The sequence below is a fragment of the Haematobia irritans genome, chromosome 3, assembly GCF_050003625.1.
Source record: "Haematobia irritans isolate KBUSLIRL chromosome 3, ASM5000362v1, whole genome shotgun sequence".
Classification (NCBI taxonomy): Eukaryota; Metazoa; Arthropoda; class Insecta; order Diptera; family Muscidae; genus Haematobia; species Haematobia irritans.
Genome location: NC_134399.1, coordinates 199,620,355 through 199,637,389, shown reverse-complemented (window position 1 = coordinate 199,637,389; position 17,035 = coordinate 199,620,355). Strand labels below are relative to the sequence as shown.

General features: G+C 34.4%; 1 protein-coding gene across 4 annotated transcripts in view; it reads right to left on the bottom strand.

The window, feature by feature from the left end:
* Positions 1-17,035, bottom strand: part of Nep1 (M13 family metallopeptidase neprilysin 1) — a 74,662-nt gene that overhangs the window by 23,991 nt on the left and 33,636 nt on the right. For all 4 annotated transcript variants that reach the window (XM_075302191.1, XM_075302189.1, XM_075302190.1 and 1 more), the window contains exon 2: positions 12,941-14,114. In XM_075302191.1, coding sequence (XP_075158306.1) covers positions 12,941-13,529 — 589 coding nt within the window. In that variant the 5' untranslated portion in view covers positions 13,530-14,114. The remainder of the gene's footprint in view (positions 1-12,940; positions 14,115-17,035) is intronic.

Below are 17,035 nucleotides of genomic sequence, written 5' to 3'. Positions count from 1 at the left end.
TGTAAATATACTTTTGGTAAACCGAAATTCCTTACCATGACGACCACCTTATAAATATTTGAAGAATTTTTTAAGTTAATTCGTAAGTTGATATGCAGGATACCAGCAAGTCTTCAAATAATACTTTCCAAAGTTAATTCAACCAAAACCATTCATGTGACTTCCACTAAATCCAACACAAATAAAGATAAAAATGTGTATGTCCTCTTGAACGTCTTAAATGATGATTTTTTTTGTCATAACCATAATGGATATGCATGGGAGAATCAGATATGAAGTCCTTAAAACTTTACCGTTTGTAGAAATGCCAAACGTGAAAAGAAAAATTTTACTTTTAAATAGAATTCAATATAACATACAATAATCTTTAACTTGTCAACAGTAAAAAATTAAGAAAATTGATTTCCTGTCTAAGAATTAGGGGATCTATTCAGATATGATTAGATTTCAAAATTGGTCCCTTTGAATCTTTCCAGATATGATGAGATATAATTGAATATAACTAGATATAATCGCATATATGACAAGGGCAAACTACATAAAGGGTGATACGGTCAAAATTTGGTCAAGGGAAAGCGCGTGTAAATCGGTGAAATCGTTTATATAAAAAATCAAATTAAATTTCTTTTTCAAGTTCAATTAGTATAAAATTCAGGAAAAATATTCAGTTAGGCTTTCGCTTTTCCAAATCCGAATTGCCGGGCCTCACGCTTGACACCTGCCATAAGATTTTGTACAGCCACCTTGTCCACCTTCTTCGCCGCAGAAAGCCAGTTTGCCCTGAACTGCTGCTCGTCCTTAGCAGTTTTTTGGTCTTCTTTAGGTTCCGCTTGACAATAGCCCAGTATTTCTCAATTGGGCGGAACTCTGGCGTGTTGGGAGGGTTCTTGTCCTTGGGAACCACCTGCACGTTGTTGGCGGCGTACCACTCCATGGCCTTTTTACCGTAATGGCAAGATGCCAAATCCGGCCAAAACAGTACGGAATATCCGTGTTTCTTCAGGAAAGGAAACGTTTATTCAAGCACTCTTTCACGTAAATTTCTTGCTTGACAGTCCCGGAAGCTATGAAAATGTTGCTTTTCAAGCCACAGGTACAGATGGCTTGCCAAACCAGATATTTCTTTGCGAATTTTGACTGTTTTATGTGCTTGAAAATATCTGCTACCTTTCCCCTTCCTTTTGCCGAATAAAACTCCTGTCCCGGAAGCTGCTTGTAGTCGGCTTTGACGTAGGTTTCATCGTCCATTACCACGCAGTCAAACTTCGTCAGCATCGTCGTGTACAGCCTCCGGGATCGCGCTTTGGCCGTCGTATTTTGTTTATCATTGCGATATGGAGTCACTACCTTCTTGTAAGTCTATCGACCGGCTCGTTTTTTGGCTCGATGCACGGTTGTAGACGATACACCCAGTTTATTTGCGGCATCTCGGAGAGAGAGGTTAGGGTTTCGCTTGAAACTACCGGCAACTCTCTTTGTCGTCTCAGCGGCTTCCGGTTTTCGATTTCCCCCCGATCCAGACTTCCTGGCTGTCGACAAACGTTCCCCAAACACTTTAATTACATTTGTACCGGTTGATTTGACAACTTTTAGCGATTTTGCCAGCTTTGCGTGCGAGTAGCTCGGATTTTCGCGATGCGCGAACAAAATTTTGATACGCTGCTCTTCTTGCTTGGACGGCATTTTGACAACTGAAGAGTGAATTCCAAAATCAAAATAGGAGCAACATTCTACACACACACACCTTCAAAATGAGGGGTGTTCAGGTTTTTTAAATGCAAAATTGAAAGAACTACGTCAAGTTTATATTGATCAAATTTTGACCGTATCACCCTTTATGGGGTTATACACCCAGAGAAGGAATATGGAATTTTTTGGACTGGGAACATGTCCCATGTTTGTCGCAACCATGTTATTTTCTCAGAAATTATGTATCTGATTGCGGCAACCATGTTTATTTCTGGCGATATTTTTGGGACAAACATGTTCCATGTCTCCGTCAAAAATAACATTTTGCTCTTGAAATATGTTTGGTGTGATCATATTCCCTTTCTGCGTGTATATACTTATACGAGGTTTGGCTTTTATTTGGCGGGAGTAGGCAAAACTAGTGTTGAAACAACTTTATCGTAAAGCTTTACATCTTTGAGGTTATACATGTTTTTTTTTTTGCTTGTCAGAGCAACTTAAAAAATTCAACTCACCCTAAAAATGGAATTAAATCTTGAACAAGAAAGTGTTATAATTTTTTACAATATAAAAATAATCTAGAAAAATTTACCAAAAAACTACAAAAAAAAAATCTTATTTTGTAAACTTTTATTTCTATAGAAAAAATGTTATTTCTATAGAAAATTGTGTCAAAATGTTACTTTTATTTCTATAGAAAATTTTATCAAAATTTTATTTTCTATAGAAATTTTTATCAAAATTTTATTTCCTATAGAATATTTTATCAAAATTTTATTTCCTATAGAAAATTGTGTCAAAATTTTATTTCTATGAAAAATGTTGTCAAAATTTTATTTCTATAGAAAATTTTGTCAAAATTTTATTTCTATAGAAAATTTCATCAAAATTTTATTTCCTATAGAAGATTTTGTCAAATTTTTATTTGGTTTTGTTTTTTTTCTTGTTGGTGTGTACTTCAATCATATTTGTTGCGTTGACTAAACTACAAGAGTAGCTTAACCAACAGAGGAAAAAAATTTTGTCAAATTTATTTGGGCAAAGCCCTATAGACTGCAAGATGGTTGTATGGACGCACGGAATTACCATATTCAGCATCCTATACTTGCAGCAAAACTATCAACCAATTATCAGAATAAATTCGGGTAGTTCACTAAACCCAAAGTAAACCACACTTGAACCTTCCGAAAAAAGGTTTAAGATAGTCGGCTTTTGCCGAAATAGTTTTACTGCAAGTTTTTCTAAAAGTTGGTATTAAGTTTAATTTTAGAGTGTTGCTATTTTCTTTTAATTCAAAAGAAAAATATTCAATATCATTATATTGATTGGGGCAATGGGCATTTTAGAAGATGGTCCCAGTGACACGACAATAGCATTTGATTGGCAACCCAAATATAAATTTCCATAAACATATGAATGAAATACTTCGTGTGAGTACATGGGTGATTCGTGATTATATAGCCCAAACATTCACAACACAACACATTTTTGTTTATCTGCTATGACAATATGGGAAATGGAAAATGTTAAAAACTTATCCCGGCAGCCTGTTGCTTCTGATGATGATGATGATGGTAGACAGACATCAGAAGGAAATTATTTTTCCTTCAGCTAGCTGTCTCCTATTGAATTTGTTATGTTGCTCTCAATATGGGAAAATCTCTTGGCGGGAATACATTGAGAAAGATGCCATTTAGGTGAGAGTGTTTGGAGTGTGTGTGTGTTTGGATGAATGAAATGCGGAGATGGGAAATGATAGTAATCAAAAGCACACACATTCAAGGGAGCTACGAAAAGCAACAGTGTAAATCTCTGTTTTTCTAACATCTCATATCCTTCATTATCTATAATGGGTTGTAGTCTGTTTGATGGCTATGATGGTTTTGTAAAATGGAAAATAAAAAGGCCCAGTAAATTAAATGTGCTTAAATGTCAGTCAATCCTATACTAGGATCTGCGTTGAGAACAAGATTAGGTTAATGCGAAAGTAGCCTCATATACACAAAAAATAGTTTTTTTCTGATTCAATAACGAAATTAATTGATCCAATTAATTTTTTAATTGAAATGTCTTCAATCACGAAAATGATAGTAGTAATCACGGTTTCAATTAGACATTTAAAAAATACTTGATTAAAAAATTAATTGATTTCATTAGCAAATTTCAATTAATTTTTTAATTGAATCAATTAAAAATATAAATGATATTGATTGCAAAACTCATTTAATTTTTTCATTAAAAACGTAACTATTTTCAATTACTTAGTGTTTATGTTATAGTTTGGTTAAAACTTGATTGTTTGAAATACATTCTTAGTTAAAAATTGAAAAATTACCACCACTTTTATTAAAAAGTTAATTGTATCAATAATTTCTTTTAATTGAAAACATTTTCAACTTCAATAAAATATTTTGATGATATTTTTTTCTGCTCATGGATAAAGTTGGGATCCACCGTGGTGCAATGGTTAGCATGCCCGCCTTGCATACACAACGTCGTGGGTTCGATTCCTGCTTCGACCGAACACCAAAATGTTTTTCAGCGGTGGATTATCCCACCTCAGTAATGTTGGTGACATTTCTGAGGGTTTCAAAGCTTCTCTAAGTGGTTTCACTGCAAGGTTCGGACTCGGCTATAAAAAGGAGGTCCCTTGTCATTGAGCTTAACATGGAATCGGGCAGCACTCAGTGATAAGAGAGAAGTTCACCAATGTGGTATCACAATGATACCACCTGATACATCGGGCTGCCACCTAACCTAACCTATGGATAAAGTTAATCTTGTTTAGGATTTAAAAGTTTTTATACAAACTTAAAATTAATTAAAATTAAAATTGGTGGTATGGTGAAAGGTATACCACTATTGTGGTACAGGGTATAATAAGTTTGTGCATTGGTATGTAACACCAAGAAGGAAAAGTCTGAGACCCATCGTTTAGTATACCGATCGTCTTAGAATTAAATTCTGAGTCGGTTTAGCGATGTCCGTCTGTCTGTCTATCTGTCTGTCTGTCTGTCCGTCCGTCTGTCTGTATATGTAGTTTTGTGTACAAAGTACAGCTCGCAGTTTAAGTCCGATTTGGCATAGGATCGTTTTTTGGTACAAAGACAATCGCTATTGATTTTGAAAAAAATCGGTTCAGATTTAGATATAGCTGTCATATATATTTATCACTGATCTGGTCATAATTGACGTATTTATCAACGTATTTTCTCAAAATTTCGGGCAGCCAAATATTTTGGGGCTTTCGTAAGATATGCAAAATATCAGCCAAATCGGTTCAGATTTAGATATAGATCCCATATATATATTTCGTCCGATTTGAACTTATAGGTCCAAAAAAGTCAGAGTTTTGTCCTGATTTGCTTCAACTTTTGCACAAGGAGTACGTTTAAGAGTATCGTTCAGTGTGCTAAATTTGGTTAAAATCAGTTCAGATTTAGATATAGCTCCCAAAAAGCCAGAGGTTTGACCTGATTTGCTTCAAATTTTGCACAAGGAGTATGTTTAATAGTATCGTTAAGCGTGCCAAATTTGGTTCAAATCGGTTCAGATTTTGATATAGCTCCCATATATATCTTTTGTCCGATTTGCACTTATATGGCTTCAAAAGCCAGAGTTTTGCCCTGAGTTGCTTCAAATTTTGCACAAGGAGTACGTTTAAGAGTATCGTTCAGTGTGCTAAATTTGGTTAAAATCAGTTCAGATTTAGATATAGCTCCCATATATATCTTTCGCCCGATTTTTACTCATATGGCCTCAAAAGCCAGAGGTTTGCCCTGATTTGATTCAAATTTTGCACAAGGAGTACGTTTAATAGTATCGTTAAGCGTGCCAAATTTGGTTCAAATCGGTTCAGATTTTGATATAGCTCCCATATATATATTTTGTCCGATTTACACCCATATGACCACGGAGGCCAACATTATTCTCCAATTTACGTTTTTTGTTGAGATAGCAGGATTATTGTTATAACTATTTATGCATGTCGAATTTGGTCAAAATCGGTTCATATTTAGATATAGCTCCCATGTATAAAGGATGATACGGTCAAAATTTGGTCAGTATAAACTTGACGTATTTCTTTCAATTTTGCATTTAAAAAACCTGAACACCCCTCATTTTGAAGGTGTGTGTGTGTAGAATGTTGCTCCTATTTTGATTTTGGAATTCACTCTTCAGTTGTCAAAATGCCGTCCAAGCAAGAAGAGCAGCGTATCAAAATTTTGCTCGCACATCGCGAAAATCCGAGCTACTCGCACGCAAAGCTGGCAAAATCGCTAAAGGTTGTCAAATCAACCGTTACAAATGTAATGAAAGTGTTTGGGGAACGTTTGTCGACAGCCAGGAAGTCTGGATCGGGGGGAAATCGAAAACCGGAAGCCGCTGAGACGACAAAGAGAATTGCCGGTAGTTTCAAGCGAAACCCTAACCTCTATCTCCGAGATGCCGCAAATAAGCTGGGTGTATCGTCTACAACCGTGCATCGAGCCAAAAAACGAGCCGGACTATCAACTTACAAGAAGGTAGTGACTCCAAATCGCGATGATAAACAAAATACGACGGCCAAAGCGCGATCCCGGAGGCTGTACACGACGATGCTGACGAAGTTTGACTGCGAAGTTTGACCGCTGAGACGACAAAGAGAGTTGCCAGTAGTTTCAAGCGAAACCCTAACCTCTCTCTCCGAGATGCCGCAAATAAGCTGGGTGTATCGTCTACAAGCGTGCATCGAGCCAAAAAACGAGCGGGACTATCAACTTACAAGAAGGTAGTGACTCCAAATCGCGATGATAAACAAAATACGACGGCCAAAGCGCGATCTCGGAGGCTGTGCACGACGATGCTGACGAAGTTTGACTGCGTGGTAATGGACGACGAAACCTACGTCAAAGCCGACTGCAAGCAGCTTCCGGGACAGGAGTTTTATACGGCAAAAGAAAGGGGAAAGGTAGCAGATATTTTCAAGCACATAGAACTGTCAAAGTTCGCAAAGAAATATCTGGTTTGGCAAGCCATCTGTACCTGTGGCTTGAAAAGCAGAATTTTCATAGCTTCCGGGACTGTCAACCAAGAAATTTACGTGAAAGAGTGTTTGAATAAACGTCTGCTGCCTTTCCTGAAGAAACACGGTTGTTCCGTACTGTTTTGGCCGGATTTGGCATCTTGCCATTACGGTAAAAAGGCCATGGAGTGGTACGCCGCCAACAACGTGCAGGTGGTTCCCAAGGACAAGAACCCTCCCAACACGCCAGAGCTCCGCCCAATTGAGAAATACTGGGCTATTGTCAAGTGGAACCTAAAGAAGACCAAAAAAACTGCTAAGGACGAGCAGCAGCAAACTGGCTTTCTGCGGCGAAGAAGGTGGACAAGGTGGCTGTACAAAATCTTATGGCAGGTGTCAAGCGTGAGGCCCGGCAATTCGGATTTGGTAAAGCGAAAGCCTAACTGAGTATTTTTCCTGAATTTTATACTAATTGAACTTGAAAAAGAAATTTAATTTGATTTTTTAAATAAACGATTTCACCGATTTACACGCGTTTTCCCTTGACCAAATTTTGACCGTATCACCCTTTATACGCCAGAGTAGGGGAAATGTAGTAGAATGTTTCATATTTTAGACCCATTTACAATTCAAAAATTGTAAATATTACTCAAATTGTCCTATATCTCGAATACATATGTATCGCCCGATAAATCATAAATGCTCTTTTGTACAATTGCATCAAAATTGCTCTAGCTTTATATTCCCCATATTTTTTCACTAACATTGTGTGTTTTTAATTCTAGCGATTTTGTAGAAGTACAAAAAATTATCTCCAAATCGTTTCAGATATAAATATTTGTATATGGGAATATAAACCTTGATAATAACTCCCAACAAATTTGAAGGAGTTGAGATGGTAACATGCATTTTTTGTCTACATAATGGTGAATGGTATAATATAGTCGGCCCCGCCCGACTTTAGACTTTACTTACTTGTTAGTTTTAGTTAATTTTCTGAACCCACCATATTTATTTTATCTCATTTAGAATTTCTGTGCTAATAGTCGGAATTTTATCATTTCAATAATTTTTGACATATCTTGGCTATGATGAATTAATGATAATTCTGTTAAACTCAAATGAATATGAAGTACTTCGTAGAATGATGGATGTTGATTGTTTTGGCTTTAATGAAGTGTTATTAGAAAATATAATATGAATGATATCAACAATTTGTTTATTCGTACTTAGATTTACTGAAATTCAAAAATGTTTTATTTTGTTTTAAAATTGCAAATCATGGTTCAAAAATTTATATATACACAAAAAACAAAAAAAAAAAAAAAATACTAATTACAATAAGTACGACAATTTTTTCTTTTATTATTTGTGTATTTATATAATATGACTGATTGATATCATTTGTAAACAACTCGTCTAACAGCTGACAGATGTAGTCCAGTCACAGTTCATTTTATTGTTTACGAGCTTACAAAATCATTTTGATCTATTGCATTCAGAAATAAAGTTATTCGTGATGAAATTCAAGCGTGATTGCTTGACTGTTTTATATTTGGCTAAAAAATCACAAGTTACTATCGTTAGAGTCCTCCAGCATTTAAGGTTGGAAATCTATAACATACGATGACTATACACTGTTGAGTTATCTGGATATTGAAGGAGCCTTTAATAATAGAAGAATTTACCGGGTAGTACTGGATCGGGAGAAGGGATCGGTGTGGAATATTTTATTATAAAGTGGATCGAGGTAATTACTTCATAGGAACATAGCGGTTGACCTGGCATGGTTAGGTTAGGTTAGGTTAGGTGGCAGCCCGATGTATCAGGCTCACTTAGACTATTCAGTCCATTGTGATACCACATTGGTGAACTTCTCTCTTATCACTGAGTGCTGCCCGATTCCATGTTAAGCTCAATGAGAAGGGGCCTCCTTTTTATAGCCGTGTGCGAACGGCGTTCCAAATTGCACTGAAACCACTTAGAGAAGCTTTGAAACCCTCAGAAATGTCACCAGCATTACTGAGGTGGGATAATCCACCGCTGAAAAACTTTTTGGTGTTCGGTCGAAGCAGGAATCGAACCCACGACCTTGTGTATGGTTAGGTTATGTTAAGTATATCGCTGAGTACTGCCAGATTCTATGTTTAGCTCAATGACAAGGAACCTATTTTTATAGCCTAGTCCGAACGGCGTTCCACATTGCGGTAAAACCACTTAGATAGGCTTGAAATGTCACCAGCATTGCTGAGAGGGGATAATCCACCGCTGAAAAACTTTTTGGTTTTCGGTTGAACGGACGAACCTATGCAAGGCGGGTATGCTAACAAAGGGATTTCCACAAGGAGTGCAATGTCCCCTATGCTATGGCATCAAGGTAGTGGAATACGCGGATGACATTGGATGACACATTCACACAAAAAAATTTGTTCTGATTCAATCACGAAATTAATTGGTCCAATTAATTTTTTAATTGAAATGTCTTCAATCACGAAAATGATAGTATCAATCACAGTTTTAATTGGAAATTAAAAAAAATGCATGATTAAAAAATTAATTGATTTTTATTAGCAATTTTCAATTAATTTTTTAATTGATGTTGAATGCAAAACTTAATTATTTTTTCCATTAAAAACGTAACTATTTTCAATTATTTTCTTAACTGACTTGCTGCCATTTTCATGTAGCTCCGTTAGGCTTTAACTGCCAGTTAACAGAAAGAAAAATGAAAATATCTTTTCTCCGGTTAACTTTCAACTAAAAAAATTTCAGCAGTTAAATTTCTAACTGGCATACGCAAGATGGCAGATATGTAGATATCACGGTATAAAAGTTTTTGTTAGCTAACGTAGCACTAACGGAGCTTCATGAAAATTGGGGTTAGTGTTTTTAGTTTGATTAAAAATGGATAGTTTGATATAAATTTTTAGTTAAAAATTAAAAAATAATGTCGATCACTTTTCTTAAGTGACTTAGTCTTCCGAGTTTGATTAAAAAGTTAAATGTATCCATTAATTTTTTAATTAAACATTTTAAAATTTAAAATGTTGGTATAATTAGCTTAATGTTTCTATCTTGATTAAAAGTTAATTGTATCAATGAATTTATTAATTAAAAAAAATTTCAACTTCAATCAACTTTTTAATTGGAAATATTTTGGTGATATTTTTTTCTGTGTTGGTATCGGGAAAATTTCTGGTTGAGTAGGCTTTACAATATTTTTCAGACTCGATCAAAAGTTGTGGATCGGGTATGAACCCAAGGGACGAAGTTGAGTCTTTCGTAATCAGCAATATACTTGGGAGTTATCTTATACTCTAAACTAAACGCGATGGAAAATAACGCAAAACGACTAAAGGAGGCCTATGCGGCATTGTTCTCTTGTAAAAAAATTAGTCGGGGAACGATGGGGAATGCGATCATACTTTTTAATTGCGTTTATACTGCGGTTATAAGACGTTTGGCTAAATATGGCTGCCAAATTTGGTGGACTATCGTGAACCACCAAAATCAGATATGGAAAATTAATAGGATAAATAGAATTTCATTTATTTCTTGGCAAGCGCTATGTTGCTTTAGAGGTACTGCGGACGTTTTTATACCCTCCACCATAGGATGGGGGTATATTCACTTTGTCATTCCGTTTGTAACACATCGAAATATTGCTCTAAGACCCCATAAAGTATATATATTCTGGGTCGTGGTGAAATTCTGAGTCGATCTGAGCATGTCCATCCTTCCGTCTGTTGAAATCACGCTAACTTCCGAACGAAACAAGCTATTGACTTGAAACTTGGCACAAGTAGTTGTAATTTATGTAGGTCGGATGGTATTGCAAATGGGCTATATCGGTCCACTTTTACGTATAGCCCCCATATAAACGGACCCCCAAATTTGGCTTGCGATTGCTCCAAGAGAAGCAAATTTCATCCGATCCGGCTGAAATTTGGTACATGATGTTAGTATATGGTCTCTAACAACCATGCAAAGATTGGTCCATATCGGTCCACTTTTACATATAGCCCCCATATAAACGGACCCCCAAATTTGGCTTGCGATTGCTCCAAGAGAAGCAAATTTCATCCGATCCGGCTGAAATTTGGTACATGGTGTTGGTATTTGCTCTCTAATGACCATGCAAAAATTGGTCCACATCGACCCATTATTATATATAGCCCCCATATAAGCCGATCCCCAGATTTGACCTCCGGAGATTCTTAGAGGAGCAAAATTCATCCGATACCGTTGAAATTTGGTACGTGGTGTTAATATATGGTCTCTAACAACCATGCAAGAATTGGTCCATATCGGTCCATAATTATATATAGCCCCCATATAAATCGATCCCCAGATTTGTCCTCCGGAGCCTCTTGGAGGAGCAAAATTCATCCGATCCGGTTGAAATTTGGAACATGGTGTTAGAATGTTGTCTCTAACAAACACGCAAGAATTGGTCCATATCGGTCCATAATTATATAGCCCCCATATAAACCGTTCCCCAGATTTGATCTCCGGAGCCTCTTGGAGGAGCAAAATTCATCCGATCCGGTTGAAATTTGCAACGTGGTGTTAGTATAAGGCCGCTAATAACCATGCCAAAATTGGTCCATATCGGTCTATAGTTATTTATAGCCGATCCCCAATCACACAAAAATTGGTCCATATCGGTTCATAATCATGGTTGCCACTCGAGCCAAAAATAATCTACCAAAATTTTATTTTTATAGAAAACATTGTCAAAATGTTATTTCTATAGAAAATTTTGTCAAAATTTTATTTCTATGGAAAATTTTGTCAAAATTTTATTTCTATGGAAAATTTTGTCAAAATTTTATTTCTAAAGAAAATTTTGTCAAAATTTTATTTCTATAGAAAATTTTGTCGAAATTTTATTTCTTTTTTTAAAATATTTTTGAGTGTTGTTGACCTATTTTATGTTTATTCTGATTATTAATTTTGTTCGGCTTGAGGTCATAGAAACAATCGATTATTGATTTGTTTTAATATTTATTTATTTCTATAGAAAATTTTGTCGAAATTTTATTTCTATAGAAAATTTTGTCGAAATTTTATTTCTATATAAAATTTTTTCCAAATTTTATATCTGTAGAAAATTTTGTCAAAATTTTACTTCTATAGAAAATGTTGTCAAAATTTTATTTTGTCAAAATTTTATTTCTATAGAAACTCTAAACTTAAAATTTTATATAGAAATTTTATTTCTATATAAAATTTTTTCCAAATTTTACTTCTATAGAAAATGTTGCCAAAATTTTATTTTGTCAAAATTTTATTTCTATAGAAACTTTAAACTTAATTATATACGTATTTAATCGGCCTTTTTAGTTTAATATACACCACGTATGGACTATGTGGTATATATTACGGTGTTAGGAAGTTTCAAGATACCTTGCCATCGGCTTCAGTAGAAGTTTCTACGCAATCCATGGTGGAGGGTACATAAGCTTCGGCCTGGCCGAACTTACGGCCGTATATAATTGTTTCTCTGCTATCTTTACAGGATTCATGTCAAATATAATGCATATCGGAAGGTTGCGAGCAAACCAAGCTAATAGGGAACAAAAAACCAGTAGGGATTTCAAAAATATGATGGCGATGAACAGACAGAAACAGAATTAAGGGTTTTTTCTTTCAGGCTCTCACCGATCCGCGGCAATGTAGCTCAAAGAATATACTAGCCTTCATCATGGCCTCTGGTTGGATGTTTTAAACAACTTAAAAGAAAATTGATAAATGGAAGTTCTTGAGCAACTTTAAAGTAGAACACCTCACGAAGAAAAGGAATCACTATGGATATATAATTGAATTCAAGAATTGGTGTCATCCTCTACAACCTAACCTAACCTAAGGTTGGCACTAAAGAATACCAAACTGTCGATCATTTCAAGACGGAGCTTCGCCGGGAATGGACCAAATACCGAAGAGCTACTTAATTTGGTCAAATACCGAAGACCATAATTCGTACCAAAGGCTGCTAATTTGAGCAAATCTAAAGTGTCTTTAAAATGTCGTATTATTTACGACATTTTTTTCTTTTGAACAATAAAATTAAAAACATATAACGGATTTTTTTTTTAGTTTTGTGTAGTTTAGTTGTCCATACAATTTTACGTTCCACTGTAACACACAAAAACAAACCCAACCACAAAATAATAAAAGGCGCAATTATTATAGACAAAGAGATAAATAGGCCAAACGGGTTTGCATGCTAACATAATCACTCACCTGTGATATTGAAGTTTTGGTTATTATCTATGTTATGGCTTGTTTGACAGCGATAACTACCAGCAAAATATATGGCCATCGCCCCGATGGCAGCACCCAAAACTGTCAAGGCCACAGCCAATACCAAAAGACGGCACCTCAGTGATGACTCCTTGAGCAGTAGATCGCTTTGCGGTGGATGGGTGTGATGGGAGTACGCTGCGGGAGCATTACATTGCAATGTGGTGTGGCTGACTCCACCCCCAATGCCGCCACCGCCGCTGTCGGTTCCCAGAAAAACAACAGTTGGATGTTTGATGTGACCCACATTATTGGCACATTGCGGCGTTGATGATTGATGCATAACTTCGTTAGCGGATAAATCTGTTTGGGTTTCTCCTCCTAGTAATGGTGAAATCACCGATGCATTTGCATCATCTTTCAGTGAGATGATGGTGGTTCTATCATCTACACCTACACCACCACCAATACTGTCATCATTTTGCATTTGGTTAGAGGGATTGCCAGTAGTACCATGGCCATTATTCTTGGTGACATACGGTGTTCGGAGATAGCCATTGTTTATGAGTTTATTATTTTCCGCTGGCATCGTTTCGGGATTTCTTTTCCGAGAGTGTAGTGCGAGCGAGATCTGTTTGTGGTTTAGATGAATGGTCTTTTGGTCACGTACTATTCTGCTCTTAGTGGTTCAGCTACTGTTGCCACCTTTGGGGTTGTGTAGTGATTATGTGTGCGGGTGTGTTCTTGATATGCTTGGTGTATGTTGATATTTACACAGACATTCAGAATAACTATGCCTTAGAAGATGTCCTTTATGCCTGCAGTGGTGGTTAGTCAACATTTCTAATTTGTCATTTTGAGAAATGCATTTCCGCAACTGTTGTTGTACCTTTTTGTGTTTGTTTGAGGTTCAGAGAGATATTCCTATCACAGACTCGAATCTGTATTCTTTTGTTCCCGTATTTTTTTTCTAGTTATTAAATTTCAACTTTGTTTTAAAGAGTTTAGTTATTTTCACAATAATTTCTATAGAGTTCGTTTGAAACGAGTTTGTGATATTCAAATTCATAACTGAGGAGTCTTCACTTTGGACTGGGTCTTTATTGCGATAGGTTTTCACTTTTTATATGGGACCGGTTTTTTTTCGTTCTTTGGTATCTATTGTTTATACGCACTGTGGTGATAAAGGAGATAACATTTTTTTATTTCAATTATTTTGTGTTAATTTATAGCGGTTTTATTCTTTCATTACAAATTTGTTTAGTATTGATGACACATTGGGGGACGGTGAAAAATAATTAAGGTGAGTTTTAAATGTGAGTTATGAAGAAAGCTCAAAACGACATTAATTACATATATCTAATAGGGCTGTGGAGTCGGAGTCTGAGGATTTTTCTGGAGTCCGACTCCGGCCAAACCTACATTTTTTAAAACACACAGAAAAAAAGTAAACTACATTATGGGAAAAATGAACTATCTCGTGCGAAAATTAAACTAAATTGTATTTAAAATTTTGAGATTCATTAAATGAATGAAAAAATTTCCGACATTTTTGGATTTTTAATTACCATTTACGAAATGCATTTTTCTCGAAAAGAAAAAAATGAACTAAAAATTAAGAAAAATTTTAGCCGTCAGATCATTCCCATTGTAACCACGCTGTTGTTCATTCTTACGGAAAACTTCTTCTGTTCTAGTTAGAATTGAACTAATTTGTATGTCATTGAAATTTTACTGCCATTTAGTTTATAAAATTTTTGAGACATACTTGGCATAAAGAAAAAATCTTGGGACTGGGGAAAATTCCTTACAAAATTTTAAAAATAAACTAAAAAAATAAAATGTTTGCAATAAATATTAGTTAATTTTAGCATCACTTTTACAACAGACTTTGTTTCTGTGCACTTTATATTTTTGTAACTAAACATATATTTACAAAAATTTTATTCCATTGAGTTCTTCAATCGATCAATGACTATAATTGGGGTGCAACTTGTAATAATTGTATTGAGTTTGAAAGAAATCGACACAGATTTAGATGTAGCTCCCATTTATATCTCACTAGATGTGCATTTATATGAGTTTTACCTTGAAGTACGTAAGATTTTGCACAAGTATTTCAATTGATTTCCCAATACCTATAATACATATTTATCGACCAATAAATCATAAATACACTTTTAGTAAATTGCATTTTAATATTTCCCATATTATTTACTACTATTTTATGAAAATATTAAATATTAAATTTTACAGTGTGTGATCAAATTTCAGTGGTTATTATGAAAAAAAAAGATTTCTCCATTTTATTATTATTTTATTATAGAAGTTTATTTATTTTTTTTTTTTGACACTCTTAATAGCGACAATTTATGTGAGTGGATAAATATCTCTGAATTGTAAATGTGTCGAAGTCTTAAATATTTTTAGTTTGCACCAACAATAGAAAATTACTACTTCTACAAAAGGGAGACTTTGATAGTATGGCCTAAAAATTAAAATGTTTAATGATATTGGCTTTATAAAAAAATTATTCAAAATTATATTTTTATAAAAAAAATCTAAAATTTTGTTTCTATAGAAAAAAAAAATTTTTGAAAATTTTGTCAAAGAAAATTTTTGCAACATTTTATTTCTATATTTTTTTTCAAAATTTTATTTTTATAAAAAATTTTGTCAACATTTTATTTCTATACAAAATTTTATTTCTATAGATTTTTTTTTTTTTTCAAAATTTATTTATTTCTATAGAAAATTTTTTCAAAATTTTGTTTCTAATTTTTTTTTTAATTTTATTTCTATAGATATTTTGCAAAATCTACCAAAACATTAAGAATTCTATAAATCTGCCAAACAGTAAAAAATCTACCATTTTTGGTAGAATTCTACCAACTGTGGCAACCGTGATTGTGCTCCGACCCAAGGCATTAATTAGCCTCTTTAATTTAGAGGTTTTGCAGAATTCTAAAAAAATTTGTCTAAATCGATTCAGGTTCAAATATATGTATACCCCGTATACATAAAGCTTTATATATATCAAGGATTTGATATGGTATCGAAAATAGTGCAGAGCTTCCAAAAAACTAGTTTGGATCCCCGATTTGTAATCCGGAATTAGTGCAAACCTGATTCATCTCCAATGCATTTTAATGGACTTGTCATAGGTTCCATTTTGGATCCTTTGCATTGCTTTACAAGTTGTACCTTGGCTTTGGATGAAGAAATTAAAAAAAAAAAATCTCCAATTTCACTTTTTATTTGCATCAGTATTTTTATTTTCACTTTTATTTTCCTATTTTCTGTTATTCCATAACAGAACGCTTTGGCACACTCAGCCACAAACGCCATTAAACACGATGCATCAAAACGTCTATTCAAATGTTTGTGATAAGAACCTAATATGACAATATGGCATGCCATTCTAATTACTTCCTGGGATGTTCTTTATTATGATGAATGGAAAAATAGAGAACGCTGGTTCAGTTTTTGTATCAAATATTTTTTCTAAAAAAAATATTTTTTTTATATTATACATCGTTTTTTATTTTCGCCATATGTTTTTGTATAAATATATTTTTCCTTTAAAAATCAACAAAAAATTAAAAATTATCGTATCACGTCAAGCTAGTTTCAAGAGCATTAAGTTATTTTTGGTTGGAGAACATGTAAAAAGTTTGTTGCAACCATGTTATTTTGTTGGCAATTAGATATCTGATTTCGGCAAGCATATTTATGTTTGGCGAGAGAACAATATTTTGCGACAAAAATAACATCTCTGGATGTAGTATTGTCATTGAAAAGGGACACAAATTTGCCTATAGGAAATATATTTGTAATGGGTTTTTTGTCTGACATGATTACAATATTTTTGTTTTTTTAAAGCACCCAAAAATCAAAGGGCTTTGCTAAACTTTCTCTTATATTAATGTGTTTATATCGATTACCTACTGTATGAGCATTTCATTGGCTTAATTGAAAGTACTTATCAAATTAATACTCATACGCCAATACCAAAGAGGGTGGTACATATCCATTACACGATTAAGTTCGTTAATAACATAGCATTTAATGTACACGACCCCATATGTCAATCAC